The sequence below is a fragment of the Herpailurus yagouaroundi genome, unplaced genomic scaffold (genome assembly GCF_014898765.1).
Source record: "Herpailurus yagouaroundi ecotype Mexico unplaced genomic scaffold, PumYag 187, whole genome shotgun sequence".
In the NCBI taxonomy this organism is placed as follows: Eukaryota; Metazoa; Chordata; class Mammalia; order Carnivora; family Felidae; genus Herpailurus; species Herpailurus yagouaroundi.
In genome coordinates this window covers 32,445,612-32,471,382 of record NW_024412418.1, presented here as the reverse complement: position 1 = coordinate 32,471,382, position 25,771 = coordinate 32,445,612, and the positions used below count along the sequence as shown (strand labels likewise).

General features: G+C 49.5%; 1 protein-coding gene across 1 annotated transcript in view; it reads left to right on the top strand.

The window, feature by feature from the left end:
* OTOG (otogelin) overlaps window positions 1–25,771 on the top strand; it is a 91,504-nt gene that overhangs the window by 35,684 nt on the left and 30,049 nt on the right. Inside the window, exons 24-36 of the mRNA XM_040495750.1 lie at window positions 4,106–4,213; window positions 4,593–4,731; window positions 6,345–6,479; window positions 6,769–6,915; window positions 7,221–7,340; window positions 9,220–9,336; window positions 10,391–10,547; window positions 13,308–13,334; window positions 15,812–15,979; window positions 20,062–20,340; window positions 22,256–22,373; window positions 23,045–23,124; window positions 23,690–25,485. Of these exons, the coding sequence (XP_040351684.1) occupies window positions 4,106–4,213; window positions 4,593–4,731; window positions 6,345–6,479; window positions 6,769–6,915; window positions 7,221–7,340; window positions 9,220–9,336; window positions 10,391–10,547; window positions 13,308–13,334; window positions 15,812–15,979; window positions 20,062–20,340; window positions 22,256–22,373; window positions 23,045–23,124; window positions 23,690–25,485 (3,391 nt within the window). The remainder of the gene's footprint in view (window positions 1–4,105; window positions 4,214–4,592; window positions 4,732–6,344; window positions 6,480–6,768; window positions 6,916–7,220; window positions 7,341–9,219; window positions 9,337–10,390; window positions 10,548–13,307; window positions 13,335–15,811; window positions 15,980–20,061; window positions 20,341–22,255; window positions 22,374–23,044; window positions 23,125–23,689; window positions 25,486–25,771) is intronic.

Below are 25,771 nucleotides of genomic sequence, written 5' to 3'. Positions count from 1 at the left end.
CCATATATTTTCCTTTGTGAAGTCTCCACTCAAGTCTTTTGCCCATTTCTTATCTGGTTGACTATTTTCTTTAAGTTGTAGAAGTTCTTTCCTTATCAAATATATACATTGCCAATATTTTCTCCTTGTCCGTGGTTATTTTTTTTTACTTAATGTATATTAAGATGTCTAAAAATTGATTATGAGCAGAAGTTTTAAATTTTGATTTTAATTTATCATTTTTTTCTTTATGATCAGTGTTCTCTGTGTCCTAAGTAATTGCAACTCTAAGGTCACAAAGACATTCTCCAATGTTTTCCCTTTGTAGCTTTACAATTTTAGCTTTTACATTTGATTCTATAACCTATCTGAAATGATTCTATATTGTAAAATGGAGTCAAGTTTCATTTTATTTTTTCTGATGGATATCGAGTGGTTCTAGCTCCATTTTAATAAAAGACTTTTCTCTCCCTATTGAATGCTTTAGTACCTTTGTTAAAAAATCAATTGACTGTATAAATGTGGGTCTATTTCAGGACTCTCTATTCTGTACCATTGATCTATTTGTTTCTCTTTACATTTTTTTAATGTTTATTTATTTTTGAGAGAGAGCATGAGCGGGGGAGGGGAAGAGAGTGAGGGGGACAGAGAATTTGAAGCAGGCTTCGCCTTGACAGCAGTGAGTCCAATGTGGGGGTTGAACTCACAAACTGTGAGATCATGACCTGAGTCAAAGTTGGACATTCAACCGACAGCCGCCCCGGTGCCCCTGTTTGTCTGTCTTTAGGCCTGTATCACACCGTTTTTGATTTCTGAAGCTATATAGTAAGTCTTGAAATCAGAAAGTGATAGTGCTCCAACTTTATTCTTTTTCAAAGATGTGGACACTTCTAGGTCTTTGCATTCCCATGTAAATTTAGGATTAGCTTGGGAATTTCTACAGAAAAGCCTCTGGGATTTTAATTGGTTTTGTGTTGCATCTAGAAGTCGGTTTGATGAGAGCTGATGTCTTCGCACTAGTGAGTCCTTCAGTGCATAAATATGGCATTATCCCATTTTCTGGATGTTCTTTAATTTCTCTCGGCAGTGTTTCATAGTTTTCATGGAAAGGTTTTGGACATGTGCCATTGAATTTGTTCATAGGTATTTGATGTCTTTGTTGTTCCTTCCATCTAAGTTGTCAAATTTATGGACTTTACATCATAAAAGTATTTCTTTATTTTCCTTTTAATATCTGTAGGATCTGCAGTGATGTTTTCTCTTTTTCCAGATATTGGTAATTGGATTTTTTCCTTTTTTGTACCATCCGGTCTAGGTAGGGGGTTGTCAGTTTCATTGATGTTTTCGAAGAACTACTCTGGTTTCATTGATTTTTTTTCTATTGTTTTTCTGTTTTCTATTTCACTGATTTCTGCTCTTATCTTTATTATTTCCTTCTTACTACTTACTTTGGATTTAACTTGCTCTTATATTTCTATTTGAGATCTTTTATTGTAATGTTTTGTTATTTCTAATATAAGCATTTAAAGCTATAAATTTCTCTGTAAGCAATGCCTTAGCTCACTCTAAAAATTTTGATATAACATGTTTTTATTATTTTTGTTGTAATCTTTTCTATTTCCTTTGTGATTTCTTTTTTGACCCATGAGTTATTTAGAAATGTTACAAAATTTTGAAATGTTTGGAGTTTTTTTTTTATATTTGTTTGTTCCTGATTTCTAATTTAGTTTCACTGTGATCAGATACTATACTTTGTATGATTTCAAACCTCTGAAATTTACTGAGTTTTTATGGTCCAGAATATAGTTGTCTGGGTGAACCTTCCATGAATGCTTGAAAATAACGTGCACTTTGCTGTGACTGGATATAGAGTGTCATGAGCACACTACGAAGGCACACACATGAGTTGTGTCTTTCCACAATGTGAGCTTTATTCAGTCATAAAGCAAGGTTAGCATAATTATAAAGCAGGCTCAGTATTCCAAACTCAATGACATGTGTTTAACTCATGTGTTTAACTTGGCTTCATACATGTCACACAAAGCAAAGCACAAGACAAGTCACACAACAAACAAGATGGAATAAGGGTAGGAAGGTAATAAAACAAACGCTAAGTCAGACACACAGTTGAGATAAGGCCTAGGTCTGGTCCAGATCAACTGTTCGCGTTTACTGCTTATTATGTTCAAGCAGTGAACGATCTCTGTTCTGTTCGGAGATCAATCAGGCAGAACCTTTGGCAGCAGGTGCCTTTTTGAAGAGGGGTCAGTGTCTGAGGAGTCTGACAGTTTGCTGCAAAAATCCTCCCTTTTTAAAGGGATTTAATCAGTCTTGGGGCTTTGCAGATCTCTGTGTCTGCTGGCTATCAGTTCTGAGTGTGTCATAAGCTGGTGCTGGTCTTGGTGATATCTGGTCTTGGCTGCAATGCCCTTACCTGCTACTGTCGTTGTTTGACACAGGCCACTGCTTGACATGAGTGACTCCATCTTGTTCTGTATAGAGTTTTTAAATTGTCGATTAGGTTAAGAGCAATGTCCGATTTTTCACATCTCCTACATCTTTGAAGAATTTTTTGTTCTATCACTAATGGAGTGGAGTGTTGAGATTTCCAATTATAACTGTGGATTTGTCTCTTTCTCCTTATTTAGTTCTATGCGTTTTTGCTTCTGCTTTTAAAGCTCTGTTGCTTGGTGCATGCCCATTTAGGATTGATGTGTTCTCTTAATAAATGGTCTCTTCCGTTGCCATGACATATTCCTCCTGTTGCTGTTAATGCTACTTGGCCTGAAGTCTGCTTTGTCTGATGTTAATAAAGCCACTCCATCTTTCTTATAACTGATGTTTGCATGGTATTTTTTCCTGGAATTTTACCTTTAACGTATCTGTGCTTTTACTTCAATTGTGTCTTTTGTAAACAAAATATAGTTGGGTCTTGCTTTTTTAGCCAATGTTACAATTTCTCACTTTGAATCGAAGTGAGAAATACATTTGGATTTAATGTAATTGGATTGGATTTAATACTACCATCTTGTTCTTTGTTATCTGTCTGTTCTATTGTTTTTTTTTCCCCATCTTTTCTTTCCTTTTTGGGGGCTACGTATTTTTAATATTCTATTTTATTTCTTTTACTTCATTTTAACTATATATCTTGGCATTTTTATTTTTTGTGTTTTTCTAGAGATTATAATACGCATGTTTCATTTATCAATCTACTGTGAATTAATATTTTATCACTTTATATAGAGTATTTACACCAGTATACTTTCATTTACTTACTCCTTATCCTTTGTGCTGTTATTGTCATGCATTTTACTTCTACATATATTATACACCACACAATTCATTGACATTAACCTTGCTCTAAATGCTCAATTATCTTTTATTTTTTACTTTATTTTATTTTTTTTAACGTTTATTTATTTTTGAGACAGAGAGGGGCAGAGCATGAACAGGGGAGGGTCAGAGAGAGAGAGGGAGACACAGAATCAGAAGCAGGCTCCAGGCTCTGGGCCATCATCAGCCCAGAGCCCGACGCAGGGCTCGAACTCATGGACCGTGAGATTGTGACCTGAGCTGAAGTCGGACGCTTAACCGACTGAGCCACCCAGGCGCCCCTCAATTATCTTTTAAAGAAATTAAGAAATAATTCCTAAAGTTGTCTTTCACCATATTTTCCATTTTTGGAGCTGTTCATTTCTTCATGTGGATCTGAGTTTCCATCTTCCTGAAAAACTTCCACTAACATTTCTTTCAGTGCAGGTCTACTGGTTGTCCCATGAGCAACTGGAGTAAGAGGGTCAATGCCCACATTCATGATCTGTTTATTAATATACAGCTAGTGCCTAAGAGGCAACTGGCGTCTAGCCTGGCCGGGGGGATGCGGCTAGTAGAACTGAGCCTTGCTTCCTGATGGATAGCAGAGGCTTCTGACGTGGGCCAAGTCTGTCTCTGGCTTTTCCAGTTGCCCCACTGGGCAGCAGCAGGATGATAGTTGGGTACATGGTCAGTTTCTTTGGCATAAATGCTAAGAACCGCCCCATGGTATCCACGTGGATGCAGGGTCTTCCATAGATGGCAGATATGGGAAGGGTGCTTTCCTGACCACCTGCTCGCTGTGTCCCTACAGCTTGCTCAGACACGGGGATGCATGTTTCCTGCCAGAGGATTGCCCATGCACTTGGAAGGGGAAGGAATATTTCCCTGGGGACCAGGTCATGTCTCCCTGCCATACCTGGTAAGTGAGGGTACTGTTCACACTATGCTTTTGGCTGGGGATGAGGATGGATATGAGAAGCATGATCATGAGTACAGTCTAGCATTCCCCTTCCACCATGTTCATACTCATGTTGCGTGTTTGTGTGTTATTTAGGGATGTTTGTGTATATACAAGTGTATGTATAGATGGAAATTTGGGGGGGTGTTTCTGTAAATGTTTACATGAATGTGAGTTTGTGACCGGCAGGCTTCTGTTGAAGGTTGCTGGTGTTTGTGACCCCATAGCCCAGAGGCACATAGTGGGAACTCTACAGGCAATGGCTCTGTCGTGGGTATTCAGAGTGTATGTGTGTGTGTGGGGGGTGCCCTGCGAGCTGGTCTGGGCACATGTGTTTCAGTGTGTGCCAGCGGGGCTCATTCCAGTGCGCTCTCCACCCCTGTGCTTCCACCTGCACGGCCTATGGCGACCGGCACTACCGCACGTTTGATGGGCTCCCGTTTGACTTTGTGGGGGCATGCAAAGTGCACCTGGTCAAGGTGAGCTCCTGGAGGTGTCTGATGGGCTGGCGCTATGGGGACCCAGGGCATCTGAGGCTGAGGACCTGTCAGGCACGGTGATATTCTAGACTCCAGTCTGTTGCACAATTAGGTGGGTGGAGGGATCTAAGCCTGGGGGTATGGCTAGCTAGCAACTGAAAGAAGTGCTGAGGAGCAGGTTCAGAGCTAGACAGAGCTCACCAGGCATGAAATAGCCCACTGCATGTCCACTCACCATTATAGCCTTGCCCCATTGGGTCCCAATGGTTTTTCTATCTGTAGTAAGAGCTTATGTTTTCTAAACTTTTATTATATGCCTGGTGGTCTCCTGAGCCAATTTTGAGGATTATTTTACTTAATTCTCGTATCAACCCTATGAGGTAGAATATATTTGCCCCATGTTATAGGTGCAGCAACTTGGGCTTAGGGAAGTCAGGTGTCTTGCCTGAGATCACACATCTAGGCAGTAGCAGAGCTGGTGTCAGGTGTGAACCAAGAAATATGATGGGACATTTGGTGTGCTTAAGGAGTCACATGCTAAAGCTGTCAGCTTATGCAATAAAAAAGGGATGGTGATGTAGGGTGAGGGGCATAGTAGAAGCAGGATCCCCTCCAGAAGGAGAAGAGCGGTACCAACAGGGCAGATGGGAGAGTGCCAGCAACACTCTCAGGGGACCTTGGTTTTGCTAAGGGCCTGTCACACTATATAATAGTAAGAGTAATAATAATAATGACAAACCTTCTATGGAATGAGTCTTATCTATGAAGGAGCATTGTACTGGGGTCTTTCACATGATTTCTGTAACTCTGAGACAGATTATACCCATTTTAATTTTAAAATTTCAAAGGTAATGCTTGCTTTTCACGGGCATTTAAAACAATATAGAAGCATGTGTTAGAAATGAGTGTTTCCCTTCACACCTCTTCTGTTCTCATTCCCTGCTCATCACAGTCAGATGTGAATCCTGCAAGATCACTTTCCACAAGACAGACACACACACATATACACATGCACACATGTACTTGGTTTAGTTTATGTGGATAGAATTCTACAATTTGCTCTATTCACTTAACAGAACATACCTTAGTCATGATCTCATGCAGTCAGTACATACTCCTTTCTTCTTTCTGTAAAATTCTACAGAGAGGACATGCTCTAGTTTGTTTTATTATCCCCCCATTGATGGGCATTTAGGTTGTTGCTGATATTTAAATGCTCAATGAATACTTTTGTGGATGTGTCTCTAGACTCTTGTAAGCAGAAATGCTATAAAAAGCTGTACACAGTGCTTGAAAAGTGCCCTCCAAAAAGGCTTCACTACTATCATCAATGGATATAAGATAGTACCCCTGTCCCTCACCCCTGTCAGCACCAGTCATCCTCTTATAAATTCATTCATTCATCCATCCATCCATCCATCCGATACTTTTTGGAGAGTGACTACATGAAATTGACCTTTGGAGAACTGAAGTAAGTTTCCCAAAGTCACACAGTTAATAAGAAGTAGAAGTGGATTGAAAACCACCTCAGAGTCCATGTCCCGCTACCTCTGTGCCTGTCTACAGGATCTTTTCCCTCCCTGGCTTGATGAACTGACTTATTTTCTTCTCAGAGCACATCGGATTTCAGTTTTTCTGTGATTGTAGAGAACGTAGACTGCTACAGCTCTGGCATCATCTGCAGGAAGTTTATTTCCATCAACGTTGGGAACTCACTCATTATCTTTGATGATGACTCAGGAAATCCTGTAAGGCCTGGTGCAGGTTAAGGTTGTACGAACGATTTGTATGTTAACAGGGGCCAGGGGCAGAAGAGGGCTGGGGACTGGTTTCCTTACCACAGCAGTTTCTCTTGGAGCCGTTGAGTCAGCATCCCAGATTGAATTCCTTGGTCAGAGTCAAGAACACAGAGGTCAATGTCAGGGCATGAGGGAGGCATGATTTCCTGGGACTGGACAATGACTTAGATCTGGGCCCCACTGACCCAGGTTTTGGGGGACACTCAGGCCACAGGAATGACTGTCTCTGTCCCCCTAGAGTCCTGAGAGCTTCCTGGATGAGAAGCAGGAGGTCCACACCTGGCAAGCAGGGTTTTTCACATTGGTGCATTTCCCAAGGGAACACATCACCCTCTTATGGGACCAAAGAACCACAGTGCACGTCCAGGCTGGGCCACAATGGCAGGTAGTTGCACGAGCAGTGACCCTCACAGGGCCCTCTGCTCCTGTCTGGGGCTGATCCAGACCTTGGGCATCCTTGCATGAACTATACCCTCACTGAGGAGCCAGGAGCATCATGTCTCCTGTCCTATCTGCCTACACCCCACTCTGTGCCCTTCTCCCCTGACTCTTCTCCTATCCCTCTTTACATTGTGACTGCAGAAGTTGCTTCTGGGTCCATGACAGATTCCTGGGCTCATGGTGACTCCTCTTCCAGTGGTTCATCCCTGGTGTTCCTGCAGGTGACTGTCGTGTTCTCTCTTCTTTCAGGGCCAGCTGGCTGGACTCTGTGGGAACTTTGACTTAAAAACCATCAATGAGATGAGGACTCCGGAGAATTTAGAGTTAACTAACCCCCAGGAGTTTGGCAGCAGTTGGGCTGCAGTTGAGGTAAAGCCTCCCTAGGCTGGCTTACTCCTTCACTCAGATGGGCCCTGGCCAGCACCGAGGGAACCCCAGTCAGAGACTGCTCCTCGGTGAGGCTGCTCCTGCAACTGCTCCACCAGCCTCTGACCCAGCATCCCCAGCCTTAGACTCTGCGGCCCGAGGACACATACCACCCACCTCACAAATCGAGCTGCATGTGTGTTCCAGATCAAGCCCTGGCAGGAGGGTAGGGGCTGCAAAGGAGACAAAGTCTTTGTCTTAGGAGACATGACCACCTGCCAGGGAAGATAAGGCTTATTGAAGCATGACCATTTTACACATCTTCTGTGTCCCCAGTGCCTGGCACTAGGTCTGGCCCAGAGGAGAATCCAAGAGAGACACATGTGGACTGAGGCAATCAGAGGCTTGCTGAAGGAGGTGGGAGTACGGTGGTACTTAAAGGATAGGCCATATTTGGAAAGATGCATGTATCAGAGAGAAAGCCTCTGAGAGGGAGGACAACTTTAACAGAGGCAGAAATGAGGAGGGTGTCCCTGCAGGTTGAGAGATGGCTGAGGTGCCCAAGCTGTGAGCTATGGAGCTAAATAGCACTGAACTCAGAGCAGGAGACCTAGGTTCTTGTCTTGGGTCATCCAGTGACTTGCTGGTTGACCTTGACTAAGTTCCATCTTCTCTGTCATCCTCTGTGAAGGAGCTATGCCAGGAGAGGGATGGTGACTGGATTTGACTTATCATGACAGCTTTGATCAGCCAGAAGAGGTTGCCTAGGAAGCTATGCTGAGAAATACCTAAGACTTGTGTCAGGCTCAACTAGAAGGAGAACTGTGGTTGATTAGTTATGTCTGCCATGAGTACAGCAGCAGACAGCGGTGATATGAGTGTTACATATTTGCCTTTCTCGGACTGGGTCATTTTAGGTCCCTAATTCTCTGTTGGGTAATAGACGAAGGTGAGCTTATGTAGCTTGGGGTCAGGGCATAGTCCTCAGTATAATCCTGAGGTGGGACAAGGCTGTTCTCATAGTCTCAGAAGGGTGTGCTCTAGCCCACTCCCATTTAAAAGAAGCAGAGAGGGTGACTAACTTGTATTGCTCCCCTCCTCTGATCCCCTACTGCTGCTCTTCTCTCGATAATCCTTTGGCATATCCTGGGCCGGTGGGGGGGGGGGGGTGTGTTATGTGACAATGTAGGCCTGATGGAGGAGGCTTGTCAGACATTGGGGAAGTCTGTATTAGTTATTAGTTATCTATAGCTGTGTAACAACATTACTACAGATTTGGCAGCATTTAACCACACACATATATTATCTCGGTTTCTGTGGGTCAAGAGTCAGGGCACGGCTTGACTCGGTTCTTTGCTTAGGGTATCACCTGCTACCAAGGTGTCAGCCAGGGCTGAGCTCTCATCTGGATGTTCAACTAGGGAGGTATCTCCTTCCCCACCTGCTGGGGGGTTGTCAGTAGCATTCAGTTCCTTGCAGCCATAGAACGGAGAGCTTCAGTGGTTTTGCTAGCTGTTGGCTAGAGAGGACCCTCGGCTCCTAAAGACCACTCACCATTCTGGTCATGTGAGATTCCCCAACACGGTCGCATGCTTCCTCACAGCCAGCAAAAGAGAGGCTCCAGAGATATGGGCTCTCCATCTTATGTAACATAAAAATGCAATCACATACACATAACCGTGTCCATCCCATCACCTTAGCCTTCTTTTTTCAGCTTGAAGCCTTCATAAGTCCTTCCCACACTCAAGGAGAGGGGATTATACAAGGGCTTGAACCTCAGGAGTCAGGGACCATGGGAGTCAGTCTAGGAGTTTGTCCACCACACCAGGCAATAAGGCATTGTGGGGGTAGGGGGATCAACAGACGTGTCTTTGCCTCTCAGTGCCCAGATACCCTTGATCCCTGGGACACATGTGTCCTGAATCCTCTCCGGGAACCGTTTGCCAGAAAGGAGTGCAGCATTCTGCTCAGTGAGGTGTTTGAGACCTGCCACCCTGTGGTGAGTGGACCCCAGCCTCAACACTCCTGATTCCCTCCCCCACCTTCCCGGGATCCCTTCCGCTCTCAGAACCCCCGACTCCACAACCCATGCCTCAGAAGAGGCACCTCAGGTCTAGAAAGGAGATCCACCTCTGTCAATTCCCTGCCTCCAGCTAGCTCAGATGAGTCTGCCCTGTTTTCCCAGATTCCCAGAATGACCCAGGACAGACAGCCAGAGAAACAGCTTCCATGCCCCTCTTTTATTTTGAGAAAGAGAGTGGGAGAGGGGCAGATGGAGAGAGAGAGAGAATTTTCTTTTTGTTTATTTATTTTGAGAGAGAGAGAGAGAATATTTTTTTATTGTTGAGAGAGAGAGAGAAAGAGAGGGTGTGTGTGCATGCACATGTACACAAGTAGGAGAGGGGCAGAGAGAGGAGAGAGAGAATCCCAAGCAGGCTCAGCACAGAACCCCACACAGGACTCAGTCCCACAAACCAAACCATGAGATCATGACCTGAGCCGAAATCAAGAGTGAGATGCTCAATGGACTGAGCCACCCACACACCCCTTCCATGCCTTTTTCAAACCTATCTCAATCTGGCTCTGAGGAGGAAGTCCTTCTGAACAGTGAACAAAAACCCGTTATGCTGTGGCATCGGCCCGCTGCCTGTTCTGCCCTCAGAGGAGACAGAGGGGAGCTGGTGCTTAGCTTCGCATGGTCCCCTCCAGGGCTTTCAAGGCTGCTGTCGGGCTGGCCTTGATTGTCTCTGGCCTTGGCTGGGAGTTCATACCCCACATCTTTTTCTCAGCCACATCCTTAGACCCTGGATCCAATAGCATAGGCCTGGGGAAGGTGAGAGCCCAGTTCTCAAAAGTAGGATCTGTCTGGGCCATGGAGTTGTTTCCTTCTGAGTTGGCCACCTGTCTGCCCTCACCCCACCCGGGCAGCTCGCCCTGCCCTGTGGCCCCTTCATGTTTGTACCACTCCCTAAGGCTAAGTGGCATTGGTTGAGAAGCTGAAGAGCTAACATTCAGGAGCTGTCCTCTGACCTCTGACTTCTGACCTCCCTTAGGTCGATGTCACTTGGTTTTACTCAAACTGCCTGACAGACACATGTGGGTGCAACCGGGGTGGTGACTGTGAGTGTTTCTGTGCCAGCGTGTCTGCCTATGCCCACCAGTGCTGTCAGCATGGGGTGGCTGTGGACTGGAGGACCCCACACCTCTGCCGTGAGTACCCAGACCAATCAGCCAAGGTAGGGAGTGGGGACCCCTCTGTGGGCAGGCCTGTGGGGCGCCATCACTCTCTAGTGGCTAGTGTTTATTGAGTACTTGGTATGTTCCAGGCGCATCCTCCTCAGCTGGATACAGGTTTGCCTGTATCTTTCATTGAATTTTTACAAAACCCTATGAAGTAGGACCATTTATTCCTGTTTTACAGTTGGGGAGCAGGTTAGACAGAGGCAGAGATTAAGTAACATGCTCAAGGTCACATAGGTTAGTGGTCAATCCAGGGCTCATCTTCAGATGGTCTGGCTGCAGACCTGTGCCCTTACCCACTCTACCAGAGGAGTGAGGAGCCCCGGGTTTCAGACCCACAGCTGCCATTTGCAAGCTGTGTGGCCTTAACCATTTGCAAATAGCCTTAACAAGTCATTCAGCCTCTCGAGGGCTCAATTTTCTCATCTGTAAAGTAGGAATAGACCTGCCCCACCAGCTTCATTGTGAGGATCAAATGGGATAGTGAATGTAAAAGCCCTTTGTCAGCTAATACACACAGGCCCCATCAGAGACAGCACAAGACATCAGTTTATTTAGCGCAATGGTGGTCTGCAAACGCCCTGGGCTGTCTGCTCCTATCCTGTAAAAATATTTCCAGCATGCATGCATACATATACATACATGCATGTACATAAATAAACTGTTAGTAGTGTAAATGTATGTCATACAGCAGATATAAAAGTGAATATTTTAAAAATTAAATAAAATATGTAGAAAGTTAAATTATTCATTAACTTATTTTTTATTATTTGTTCCTGCACACCAGTGATCTTCCTGGTGCCTTTATGCCTCACTTTGGGGTGCAGTGGTTATTACACAAGCCCTGGGGCCAGACTCTCTTGGGTTAGCGGTCACCAAGTAGGGTGACCTGGGGCATGTTCTTCACACTCTGACTCGTAGTTGAGGGCTGAGGGAACCATACCTGCCTTGCAGGGTGCTGTGAGCTGTCAGTGAGATAACACATGTAAAGCCCTTGGCACAGTGCTCTATGCTATTACTGAGGTCGCTGCCATTTTTTATGGGGACATGGGGCCGGCATGTCCTGAGCCCTGAGAGCTCCAGGCAGGATGACCCTAGGAAGAAGATGGAACAGAATCCACCTTTGGCCTCCCTTTTATCTGTCCATCTTCCTCTGGACCCTCCCACTGCAGATGCTCTGTGGATGCTCAGTGGTCCTCCCTCTATTCCTCAGGTAAAAATCCTTCTTGAAAGAGAAGGGAACACATATTTACAAGTATCTGCTGTGTGCCAGGCCCTGAGCCATCTCCGCGTTAACTCACTTAATCTTTAGGGCTAGAGTGAAGTAAAGGACACCTCACCTGGGACACAAGATTTAAGGGGCACCAAGATCTCAGTAATGGAGATAAATCACGTTTTAAGGTAATTGTTTTAAAAACTCAAACTTAATGCAAAACTCTCTTCGGCTTTGGTGAACAAAAAGTCAAAGTTTTAAGTAATGACAGGATCAATATTATTGATTTTCCCTTCTGCCTCAGGATCCAGTGTGGCTCGGCAAGGCATTGTCATTTATCCTGTCCTTATTTAAAATTTTTGATATTTTGTTTATCGTGGGTATTTTTGCATTAACTTCAAAAATTTTTAAACAGTGTGTTAAAATACTATATATCTTAATTACTGAGATTTTTGACGCCCTCTTACATTTTGCACCCAAGGTAAGCATTTGCCTTACCCTAGTCCAGACCTCACAAATCTATGGGGCAGATACTAGTGGTGGTCCCATCTTATAAAGTAGGGCATTAAATTTCAGAAAGGTTGAGTAACTTGTCCCAGTATGCACAGTTGAAGAGTGAGAGAGATAGAATTTGAACTCAGGTCTGACTTTTCCAGACTATCTCCCCCAGACCTGGTACACACTTGAAACCAGAGACTCTGAGATCTAATTCTCTAGTTCATTCTTCTGAGTCAACAAGTGAGGAAAAGTGAGTACTTTCCCATAACCACATGGTGGGTCAATCTAACTGCTAGTGCTCTTTCTAGAGGTCAATGCCAAATGCAGTGGAGTTGGTGGCTCTCTTCAGACCATGCCCACAAGCGAGGGAGAATCCTCCTCAGCTTACCCAAGTGGTTCCTCATGGCCTTGCTTCTGGCTTTAGGTACCCCTGCAAGGTCCCCAGTTTACCCCAATGGACTAAAGAATCCATGTCTCAGGTCCCAGGGCAATAGGCTGTGGTGCTGGGCTGGGCCACTAGAGGGTGCGCTGAGCACACACTTGGAAGAGCTTGTCAAAACCTGATGGAAACTACACCCAGGGACCTGAAGAAGCCTTGGATCTTAGAGGCCCCTGGTTCCCTTCTACCCAAGGTTCTTGAAATACCAATTTGTACCTTGTGCTTGTATTCCTCCAGGACCTGCTATAACATTTCTTATTGGAGTTTCCACTTCTTGATTCTAACCTTGCCCTTTGGGGCCACACAAAACACACCATTCTGTCCAACATTCATTCATTCATTCATTCATTCATTCGATGCATGCTGAGTGCCTACTCTAGGCCAGGTTTTGAGCTTTGTGCTGGGGGTACAGAAAGGAGCCATGGTATTTCCTACACCTTAAGATATATGAATCCAGTGACCATGCCTAAATCTTGGAGTTTGGGAGGCAAGCTAAATCTGGGACAGCTGGGATTGCTAGGGGCCATGGCTCTGTCCATCTGTTCCAGGTTTCTCAAAAAGTCTTTTCTCTCTCTTTCAGCGTATGACTGTGACTTCTTTAACAAAGGTAAGCCCGTCTTCCCCAGGTGGAGTCTGGGGGGCTGAGCCACTGCCAGCCCTGCCCTGATGCCATAACAGCATCAGCCATCCTGAGGCCCCGCTGGCCCCAGAAGAGCTGTGACATGGGGCAGGGGGGGATCCCCACCATGCAGGGAGAACCCAGACAGTGCAGAGACCACAGGGATGCCCTGGAATTCTGTCTGTAGAAGTTCCTGTGGCCTTTGTCCATAGTCCAGGCTGGGCCAGCTTCCCAGGAGTTGTTCTCACCCAGGATAGCTTCACCAGGAAGTTAAAACCCCATTTGCACAGTGTGCCACCCTGTGGCCTTCACAGTCTAGTTCATCAGGCCCATGGAATATTGTCTTGGGTCTCCTGAAGTTTTGAGTGGCAAAGGCAAGTTCAAACTGCTCTTTCTGAGGATGACTGGAGCAAAACCTATAGCTTGGCTTAGACTGTCAGATTCATCTTCAAATTTAGCCAAGGTCCCAGGGTACCAAGATATGCTCCAACTTCTGCATTAGGTAGGGTGAAAACACAGGTCATGACTAAAGACCCAAGGAAGGTTAATGTCCAGCATTAGAGCTCATTACTCAGTTTCATCACTAGGGTCATGGGCAATGGGGTGGGAAGTCAGATCTTGGCAGAGTTAGATGCTTCTCAGGTCCTTGGTATCATTCACATTTGACTTCTGGGCCCAGCTCCATTCTCTCCAGGTACCATGCCATGAGCAGGCCTGTGTGGGTATAGGTCCAAGGCTTTGTCCTCAGTTTCCTGCATTATCAGATTTTGGTCTGTCCCGCTGGCAGAGTATAGCAAGTGAAATTGAGGGGGACAGACTAGAGACCAGGATACCAGTCAGGGGGTCTGCGAGAGGAGAGCTGGACCAGAGTAAAGCATGATAGTGCAGTGACTACAGGCCCTCCAAAATGTTAGCCCTTAGGGACTCCTGATGGCCAGGGGCTTCCTCCTGGCTATGAGGAATCTTTCTTTATAGGAATGAATCTGAAATAGGAGAATTGCAGTCCCTGGGACAGGCAAGGTCTGTCTGACATCAGGCAAAGACATTTCAGCAAGACAGCTCTGAGCAGAGTTTTCTCTCTTCTGTGGCATTTTCGGTGGCAGTAACTGGCAAAGGACAAGCTGTTTCTAGCATCCTCCACCCACTCACCCACCCACCCATCCATTCCTTGCTCTGCTCTTCTACCAACATTTTCTCTGGTCCAGGCCCTTGCTGGGTGTTGGGGAATCAGTGGTCAATGAGGCCTGTCACAGTAGCGTGTTGGCCCATGCTGGCTCTCTAAAACCACTGTGTACTCCTAACTCCACATTCAGTCCGTAGTTTGAAACTGACCACTGGCATGAGTATTCACGCCATGGAAATCAGCGAACGCTACAGATTGGGGTTTTGTTTGTTTGTTTGAAAGCTTATTGTCAGGCATTTAGTAGCACAGTGCTGCCTATTTCCCATCCGGTCCAGGAGACAGACATGGACCCTCCATCATGAGCCTCATCATAAGAGCTGTGATCAGTGTGTGCCTTACTCCGAGGGCTGGGGGAGCGCAGAGGAGGAGGGATGACGTTTGTGTGTGGCGGGAGAGGGTGCAGGGAGAGCTTCGCCAAGGAGGTGACATTTGAGCTGGGCCCCAAAGGTTGAGTAGGCGTTTGCCAGGCACAAAACAGGGAGGACTATTCTGAGTGGGCAGGACAGCATGAGGAGAGGCATGAGGTAGAACACAGCACGGCTTTTTCAAGGATGAGCCAGAGAAGTTCAGTGTGGCCGGGCAAGGGTGTGAGGAGGTAGGCGGGGGTCCCTGAATTCAATCTGGGCTCTTGGATTCTATCCTGACGGCAATGGGGAGCCATGGATGAGTCCCAGCAGGGAGTGTGACTAGAAAAGTGACTCAGACACCTGTGGGGAGGCAGCACTGGAAGCCAAAGGACACACCAGAGGCAGGGAAGTTGGTTATAAGATTATTGCCAGTTGTCTAGGAAACCCCATGGCCCTTTCCAACCTCTACCAACAACTGTAGGCACCTAAGAGACACAAAAATGACACTTTGAGATAAGTAGGTAAACACTAATGTTGAGCCCAATACTTCCTGGCCTTCCCTCAGGCCTTGTGTGGGCAGAGACCAGGTCTGATGTTAAGTATCAGAGATGACCCTGAATAGAGCAGTGGCTGTGGGACCGGCTCACGGAGAGACATTTGGTGGTGGTAGGTGGGCAGAGGTCTCCCATGGGCGGCCTTGTTCTCAGGCTTCTTGTGAAATTGTTCAGGCACTGTGCAGAGGGGTATTTCCCATCAGGGACTGACAGCCTGGAGTTTACTTCCCTTCTTGTGGAATCGAGCTCCCTGGGATCCGGGGTGAGGGAAGCGACCAAGAGTAGCTCTCTTGCACCCTCTCTTTTCTCCACCTTTGGCAGGATGGGAGGTGGGCAAAGGCCCAGGGGGGCAGGGCTCACGACTGGGCCCCTTCTCTCCAGCACTAGGTAAGGGTCCCTACCAACTGGCCAGCTTGGCAGGTGGCAGTGTCCTGGTGGCCACCAAGGCTGCAGGCGGTGCCATAGTCCTAGTGAGTGCAGAGGACGTGGCTCCAGGGGACATTGTGAACTTCCTGCTGACAGCTGCACTGTACAAGGCCAAGGCTCACGGTAAGGCCTATCTCTAACCCCACCCCGCCCCTTGGTGGAGGGAGGCAGTTGCCAGAGGAGGGGAGGATGTTGAGGCCCTAAGCAATCTGCAGTAGCTGAAGAAAAGTGGGGCTTGGACAGGTGCCCCTTTCCCAGTTGAGACAGCCTTTTGGGTCAGGCTGTTAGTCTCTTCAAAGAGGTGCCTTCCCTCTTCTCCCTGGAAAAAACAGGGAGGCCAAGGTCCTGATGTACCTTTGTACCTTGCTTTACGTCATTGCCTGTCGTACTCCAGAAAACCCTGGTGGCGACAACTACTACCTCCTCTCCCTCTCCTCCTCCCCTCCTTCCTGCCCTCAGTCCTCTTTCCCCTCTCCTCCTCCTCCTCCTCTTCTTCCCTCTCCACCCCCATCTTTTCCTGCTTCTCCTTCTCTTCCTCTTCCCTTCCCTTCCATCCTTGAGACTGGATAGACTTCAAGTGCCAGAGGGGAGCTGGCTGATGACTCCAGGGGGCTTTCTTCTGTGAATGGAGGCGCAGGCTCTTGATTTGCTCAGGTTACGATCCTGAATTCTGGTCTGGCAGGTTACACAGACTGGGACACACCTGGAACCAGCTGCAGCCTCCCAGGTCTCAGAAGGTCTGCAGACCGGACAAGCTTAGCTATAGCGGGCATTGCCCTCCCTTAGGAGTTCGGTAATGTTTGAGGAGTGGCAGGAATCTTGCCTGGTGCAGAGAGACCCCTGGATGGTATTTTTGCTGGGCCCTGGGCCAGCCAAGGCCTCAGATGAACCAGTGCTAGGAAGTCTTTTCTTTGGCCATTTGTGTGTGTCCCAGTGTGCACGGTCACTGTGATCAGCATTTCTACCCCCGCATCCTGCTGGCCCCATCTAGTCAGTATCTTCCCAACCACAGGGATGGTCCATGCAGCCTGTCCTGGCATCAGCTGACGCCATGAACCAAGATGCTTCTCAGAGAGTCCATCCCAATCTAAGGATTTAAGTTCTCAGATTCTCAGGGTCTGCTGTTTATCTAGTTAGGAGAACCTTTCCCCACACCCTCATCCTTGCCTCCCTTCCTCATGCCCTCCCTCCCTTTCACTGGGTCCTATTCCCAGGCCAGACACAGAGCTGGGTGCTGGGGCATCAGGGATGGAAAAGACACATTCCTGCCCACCAGAAGTCCACAGTCCCATCCAGGAGACAGACATGACATGATCAAAGGCAGTTAACAATGTCTGTGGGAACACTTGGGAGGAGCCCCTAAAGCAGTCTTGGGGAGTCAGGAGAGGCTTCTTAGAGTAAGTGGTGTTCCCTTGAGGGGTGGGAAGAAGCCAGAGAGGGACTTGTAAGCTGGGCTCAGGAGCTGGGTTTTTATTCTGAGGGCAGGGGGAAGCCATGGAAGGGCTTTCAGGAGGAGAGAGACACTCCAGCTCCTGCCCAGCCCCAGGCACAGCTGTGGGTGATGTTCATGGGGGTGTGAGCCAGGGGTACAGTAGGAGGTGCCAAGAGGAATCACGTCACCGGACAAGGAAGCCTGGGACTGGGCCACCCACCACCACCCAAAAGAGAGCACTCCCTCCCTAAACGTTCCTAATCCCCAGGTCCGTGTGTGGTCCTATTTAAAGAAGGGTGTCTTACAACCTTCTAGGTGCAGTAGGTCATCTACTTAGTGGGCATTTTCTGTTCTCCATTTAATATGTTAGTCCAGTAAGAAGTCCAGAGGGGGCGATGATTTTCCAGTGGTTTTATGGGCATGTTAAGCAGAACCCCAGGGTAGCCTGTCTTTGAAGAACATCACTGTGGACAGGATTCCCCAGAGTGAAGAGGCTGTGAAGCCCAGCCTCCACCTCAGTCAGGCCTGGGTCTCCTGGGCAGGTGGGAGCAGGGCCCAGTAAGGACCCAGGTCCCCACACCTACCCTATCCTGTGCTCCTTCCCTTATACTGTACCCAGGGTACTGGACAGCAGAAGAGAATGTGCCTTCTAGGTGAGATCTGGGGCGGCGGCATGGAAGTGTCCTTTGAACTGGGCCTTGAATGATGGAAAAGATTATGATGGGAAGAAATGGAGAGCAGAAAAAGTCACAGAGGGGAAGACTCAGCAATCATTCAGGCCTGAGCCTGTCACTCTTGGGAGTTTTGATGTCCTGTAGAATATATTAAAGGGACATAAGTCATAGCCTGGTGTGTCACCGGGGAGGGTCAATTTGACTTGAAGATTTAGGGAGGAGGTTCCTTATTTATTAATAATAGTAGCTCACCCTGCTGTAGCACTTACCATGCGCTGGACACTATTCTCGGTGCTTCCTAGACACCAACTCATTTAGACCTCAGGGCAGTTTTAGGAGGTACGGTGCTGTTGTTTTCTCAAGTTACAGATGCGAGAACTGCGGCCCAGAGAAGTTAGGAAATTCACCCAAAGGTGCGTCACTCGTTAGTGACAGCAGCCAGTACTTCATCTGAACTGCTGTGCCATGCTGCCTCCCAAACACAGATGTAAAAAGAAATAAAATTTAGCGACTGGGAGGTAGAAGTCACTTGAATGCTTCAGGTAAAACACAAGACTTTTTACCTCAGGGTCTGCGTTCCAGCCTCTCCTCTGTTAAGAGGACTTAAATGGTTGAGAACTTTGATCTAGGCTGAGAGCAGCCTTCAAAAAGAAGGAGGGCAAGTCCCCGAGAGGTAAAGTGCCTTGCCTGAGGTCACGCCGAGAACGTGAACAGGGCTGGGCTGGAACACAGCACCCTACCCCTCTGTGCTGCCCTGTGCCAGCTCCTGGATCCCATCCCTGGGGCTGACGGTGCAGAGGTTAAGATCCTGGGCTCTGGCCTTAGCCTGCCTGGGCTCCTAATCCTGCCTCCCTCGTCCACCATCGGTGTGACTCTGGGCCTCGCTTTCCTCATCTGTAAAATGGGAATAACAATATCATCTCCTTCTAACCTATTATAGATTTTACTTGTTTATTATGTTTGTCCTCCTCCCACTTGAATATAAGCTCCATCCCGGCAGGGATTTTTGTTGGTTTGTTTTTTCTTTTCCCCGTTGTGCCTAGAACAGTGCCTGGCACATGAAGGGCCCTCAGAAAACATGAGCTGCTGAATGAATGAATTTGCCACCTCCCAGGGCGCTCTTGGAATTTAATAAACCAGCAGGTAGAGGGCTTGCTTAGCGTTGTGTCTGGCACATAGTCATTGGTACATAGCAGTTGTTGTTATTACTGTTAACGATGAATCCTTCGTCCATGTGCCTCCTGTCTTCTCACAGCTGCTCAGGGAGGTGTAACAGGAGCTACATGGGCGGGAAGGGAAGACACACGAAGCCCCACGCTAGGTCTTTCACATACACTGTATTGTTTATCCCTCACAAGAGCCTAGGCACGTCAAGTCACTAGCCCACAAGGCAGCCGGCTGTGGCGGGCCGGGACTCCTGGACACCTGCTTGTGGATCTGGGGGCTGACAAAACCTGCAGGGCCCTGTGCAGGGGGTTATCCACCCAGAAACAAGCCCTACTTTCTAGAACTGGGCCTTTGTGGACACAGGAGAGAGGACAGCAGAGACCAATCGTAGGGCTCAGAGCAAGCCCCTTCTCCTCTCGGGTTCACTATTTTCCCATCTGTGGCTTGGACTCGACATACCCCTCAGTCTGCCAGCTCTGACCATCTGGGATTCTGTGTGAAGCAGGACCGAGGTGGGGTCCCTGAAACCTGGCAAATCCCCAAACCCCAGCCTGGCCAATAGAATGTGACTCCTCCGGGGTGGCCGTTTCTGTCAGTCTATTCCCTGCTGCATCCCTAGCATTTAGAATTTCTCCTGGCACACAGAGTGTCCTCAAAATGTTTGCAGAGGAAGAAAGGAGGGAGGAGGGAAGGAAGGTGGGAGGAAGACACCTCCCCGAGGTTTGGCAGCTGGCAGCTTCTCTAACCTTCCACTTCCCTCAGGGAGAGGTGGTGTGCACAGAGGGGCAGCCAGCAGGCGGAAGTCGGTGGGCAGGCATGGAGGAGCAGGGCCCAGCTAATCCACAGGGCGTGTTGCTGTCCTGAGTCTCTGAGGTTCTGCACCCCATATGGACCCGTCTCTGTGCTCACTTTACCCACCTGGCTCTTTGCAGACCCGGACGTGGTATCCCTGGAGGCAGCGGACAGACCCAACTTCTTCCTCCATGTCACAGCCAATGGGTCTGTGGAGCTGGCTAAGTGGCAGGGCAATGTTGCCTTCCACCACCATGCCTCCTTCTCACTGCACCGGGGGACGTGGCAGGCAGGCCTAGTGGCCCTAGAGTCACTGGCAGAGCCTGGGTCCTTCCTTTATGTGTTGGGGCCCACGCTGGTCCTGCGGCTGTATGAGCACACAGAGGTGTTCCGCCGGGGCACGTTCTTCCGCCTTCTAGGTAGGTGTCCCCCCTGCCATCACCCTCAGCCCCTCATCAGACTGCCCTTCCCACCCTCTCGCACCACACCCTTCCAATCACCCTCAAGAGGCAGAATTCCCACTCTCCTGGCTCAGGGAGACCACCCTTGGGTGCTGCCCCTGAGATGGGATGTGGCCCAACCTCCATGTTGATGGCCTAGGGAGCCTGTGGGCAGTGGGGCTCGGGGCCCAGCCAGCTTCCTGGGTCCTGCCTACACCCACAGGCCGATTACATGGTCTAAAAATAGGGCAGCCTTTGTGGAAGGGAGGCAAGAAGTGCTCCTGGCCACAGCTTGCGTAGCCCACTGGCTCAGGTTTCTTGCTGATGGGGACACATGCTGGCCCTGTGCTTTCAAAGACTGCCCCCTGGGGCACCAGGCTGAGGATCCAGCAGTCTCCCTCTCCCCCGTGGCAGTAATGGGGCAGCTCCACACCCTTTCTAGCGGAGACAGATAGGTTCCAGACCTTTGCCATCCCCCTGCCAGGTGGGTCTGCCCCCAAATGCTTGATCACTGCCTAATCCCTGGAGGAAGTGATCACAATTTCTCTACCACTTCAGGCAGACCTCTGTGTCCTGCATGTGGACATGTATGTTTGTGTCTGTGAGGGCACCTCATGCCACATGAATGGATCCATTTACATACATGCATAAATGTATCTCCAGCCAGCCTCCTCATTTATCACCTCCCCTACAAACCAGGCCTGGGCCAGCTTGTTGTTACATTCAGCGGTCATCTGTAGAGTCCACCAATGAACCCCACCCAGGACAGATTCATCACTGGCTGTAATGGCAGAGCTTGTGTCCCTTTCTGGAAGACAGAGTGGAATGAACGCAGGCTTTGAAGCCAGACAGCCTTGGGTTCAAATCCTGACCCTAGTTCTTGGCACTTGGAGGACAGCTCCCCACCATCCAACCCTGTACAATGGGAATATTTGCCTCATAAAATTGTTGTGAGGATTGATTGCATCTCGTGGGTTTTGCTCTGGGCCTGGCTTATAGTAGGTGCTCCCCAAATGTAAGTTCTCAGTTCAGGTCTTAAGGATCTTAGAAAAGCAGATTTTCTCCACAGTCATCAGCAGTGTGGGAAAAGGGATTCGGAAAGGGGTTGCTCCCTCTGGCCTGTTGCAGATCCCACCCACATCTTCCTGCTCAAGCCATGGTTTCAGAGACCAGTCACTTCTGCTAAGGTGGTCTGGGGTCTTGTCTGCCTCTGAGTCCCCCTTTGCCCAGACTTCCTCTGAGGTTTCCTCATCTGTCACACTGGCCACAGGACGTTTTCTGAGGAAATCTCTTCTGGGAGAGTTTAATTTTCCCAGCATCTTGTGTGCCTCAGTTTCCTCACCCATAAAATGGGGGTAAAGATAGTGCTACGTCACAGGATTATTGTGGGGAAATACTTGTGAGATGTTGAATGTCATATTTGGTGCTGTTGGTTTTGTTATTATTACTATTAATAGCCACCAAGGTCCCAGGGGTGCAGAGCAAGCCTGGCCATCAAGGTCCCAGAGGGGCAGAGCAGCCTTATGGGGACATCAGAGGTCCCAGCCTTCTCTTTGGCTAACCCTCAAAGCCCAGCTACAACTGCCTGCTCTATAATGCCCTGCCCTGGGCTTCTTAGCCCCTACACCAAACTCCCAGAGCCCTATCCCAAAGATCCCCCAGGCACCGACCCTGACTCTCAGGAATACAAACTTCCCCTTAGGTTGACTTTTATTTTAGTATATGCTGTCTTATTTTATTTTTCTTTACTTTTCCTACATGCGTCCATTTGTCTCTTCCATGGAGCAGGGTGGGGATGGGCTGAGCTAGGATTACCTCTGTGTTCTGTCACCTGACCCTGAGCTGGTGCCCAGTCTCACTCAGTCTCAGCACTTGGGGCGGGTTGCCTTTCCAGATGCCAAGCCCTCAGGGGCTGCCTACCCCATCTGTGAGTGGCACTACGATGCTTGTGCCAGCCCCTGCTTCCGAACCTGCCGGGACCCACAGGCAGCTAGCTGCCAGGATGTGCCCAGGTGAGGGGGTATGGAGTCAAGGTGTGTACATCACTGGTTTGAGCACACACACGTGTAAATGGGCATGTAGTCTGACGGCATAGGCATGAGCACGTCCTGAGGTGTATGTGTGTGCTTCCACATACTTGTGAATGCATGTTTCGTGTGCCGTGTGTATGGGGACGTGCGTATCAGAGCAAACCTGACTTACACGGGTATGTGTGAATATTGATTTGTGCATGATGTGCATAGAGCTGGGCCCTGTGTGTGTCTGTGGGCTCTACACAGCTGTGTGTATGTGCATGTATGTGAGATGCATGTGTCTGGATGTTGGTGCAGCTGTGTGTGCGTGAAGGTGTATGCGCTGATGTTTTGACATTCTGTGTGAATGCTTTCGAGTCTTGCTGGCGTAACAATGTGCCTAAATGCAGACACTTGTGAGCATGTGTGAGTGTGTGCACAAGTATGTGCATAACCAGGCCTTTTTCGTGTTTCCCTCTTGGTCTGAGGAGAAGGTGTGTGCAAAAGTGTGCAACATGCATGTTTGGGTATATGTGCTCCTGTACACAGTGTCTCTGGAGGTTCATGTCATGTGTGCCATAAGGAGGGATGAAGCGGTGCTCAATCCTAGTGAAAAGAGACGATGCCCTTCATATTTCAGACTGCTAACTGGCTCCCTGCTCTGTCCTCAGGGTAGAAGGCTGTGTACCTGCATGCCCCACCCCCAAGGTCCTGGATGAAGTCACACAGAGATGTGTCTACCTGGAGGACTGTGAGTGGCCTAGATTTCTCATCCCCCCCGCCCCACTCAGATTTCTTGTAAATCTCCACAGTCGCCTTGACCAATCATGCCCAGAGCCCCCAGGGCCCTAAAGAAGCAGCATCAGTATTGGGGCCTCTGGAAGAGACCCTGGAGTAGGCAGGGACCTCATTCAGTCCATTCTCCCTATGGTACAGAGAGAAAAATGAAGCCCAGAGTGGGGAAGGGACTGGCTTGGGATCAGGCAGTAGGAACATGGTACAGACAAACTTAGGCCTGAGGTCTGTTGGCTCTGAGCTCAGGTTTTGGGGCAAGAGTCCAAGGTTGGACTTTGGACTTGAATCCAAGCTCAAGTATGGGGCAGAGTCCAGACCTGCTGACTTCTGGGAGTCATCCAGTGCCATGCGGCAGAGGCCCCTGGGTTGGTCAGGCAGCCTGGCTGGACGTTGGAAGCTGCCTTCCCCCATGTTCACCTGAATCGCTGGTTCCAGAGCCCTGTTTTTTTTTTACATCCCTGCCCAGTGAAGACTCCCGGGGGGCAACAGGCACTTCTGAGCTTCTTTTCTCTCTGCCCCAGGTGTGGAGCCCATGGTTTTGGGTCCCACAGAACCTCTTGGCAATGAGACCCTGCCTCCCAGTCAAGAGCTGCCCACTCCCAGTGACAAGGAGCTGCAGTTTCCACAGGAAGCTCCCGGGGCCCCCTCCCACAAGCCAGCGCTCACTCCAGCTGCCCCACTCACCACAGCCCTGAACCCACCCCTGGTAGCTACTCAGGGGCCAATGCTGTCTCCAGGCCCCACACAGCCCACTCTGCAGCAGCCGCTGGAGGTCACTGCATCTAACCTCCCTGTCCACCCCACAGAGGCCCCGGCCAGCAAGGGAGTGACTGCCAGCCACCTGGCCACCTCCCCTGCCCCAGAATCCTCATCCCTCTCCCTTTTGCAGCAGACTCCCACACCTAGCATAGGACCAAGTGCTATGAAGACGACTAGGGTGACTCTGACCTTTGCAGGGAGCCCCAACATCACAGTCTCCTCCCGGTCACCCCCTGCACCTCGCTTCCCACTCATGACCAAAGCTGTGACGGTCCCAGGCCCTGGCTCCTTGACTATTAAGACCACGCCCCTCCAGCCCTTCCCAAGCCTAGAGTTGCCTGCAAGTTCCCCCTCCAGACCTGTGGCTTCCCCTGCAGTGACCTCCAGGCCCCTCACTTCCTTGGGATCCCACAAGGCTTTGCTGACACCTGCAATAACAGAAGCCACGAACAGGACAGGGATCCCTCAGCCCATACAGGCCCAGAGCGTTTCTAGTCCCAGCAGCCCCATGGCTGAGGCTAGAACAGAAGCAGAACAGGTTCCTGTTAGTCCTCTGGCAACCAAGAGAGTAGAGACGGAGCCACCGACAGAGAAGCAACCTGGGCCCGACCAGCCCCTGGGTATCCCACCATCCTCACTTCCAAGCCCCTTCCCCACTGCCCCACTCCACCCTGCCTGGCACACCACCACAGCCACCAGGCTTCCAGCTCCGCCCCTAAAGACTCCAGCTGCCACCAGCCAGTCCACAGTTGCTCACGGGCTGGGGGTCACACCCTTCGTGTCTCTGGACTCAACTCGGCCACACCAGCTCCTCTCTGGCCTGCCTCTCGATACCAGCCTGCCCTTGGCCAAGGTGGGCACATCTGCCCCAGTGGCCACGCCCGGGTCCAAGGGTTCTGTCACCACCCCTCTGCTCCCGCAGCAGCAGGCCACATCTCCCCCTATGGCCACAACTCCACCTGCTCAGACACTCAGCTCAGCACCTCCTCTCACCCCCGCTGTGGGCCAGGTAGACCTGCCCCATCACATAACCCCTCAGGCAGTAGGCACGGCACCAGGCCTGTTTCTGGGAGCCACATTGCCAGCCTCTGGAGTCGTGGCCATGGCTGAGGGGGCAGCCTCCACAGTATCTGTTGCCCCACAAAAAAGCACCGCAGAGAAGATGGCCATCCTGTCCAAGCAAGTGTCTCTGCCCACCAGGATACATGGCTCTGCCCAGGGGGGGCCCACAGAACTCACACCTGCTGTGGCCCACACTCTTGCTACCTTGGCACCTGAGGCTGACGTCCCCTGGGCTGGCACAGTGCCACTGGTGCCTACATCCTATCCCCTGAGCCGCGTCTCGGCCAGGACCGCCTCCCGAGAGAGCGCACTGGTTCTGCTCCCTCAGCTGCCCGAGGCCCATGGAACCTCGGCTGGACCTCGGCTCCCAGCAGAGCTGGAGGCAGAGGCCACCACCAAGCAGTCTGGGCGCTCGGCCCCAGCCCAGAGCATCGCAGCGAGTTCAGCAGAGACCTTGACAACCACCACTGAGGACAGCACATCTGCCACGTGTGTCGTGAGTGACTTGTCAGGCCCCCCATATGTGGACACTCCATGTGTCTCTCCTCCTGTGCCCCCTGGCTGGGACACCATCATTGCCGTCACATTCCTCATGGCCTGCTCCTGCTTCTCCTTCACTGGCTGCCAGGCTGAAAGATGGGGCTTCAGTCACCCCCCTCACCCTTGCCCCACACTCTGGAGCCTGACAGGTTCTCCAGTCTCCTCTGGGCCCCTCATGTCATAGCAGAGTCCGACCATTCCCCTAGGGCTGATTGGATGACTTAGCATGACATCCAGAGCAT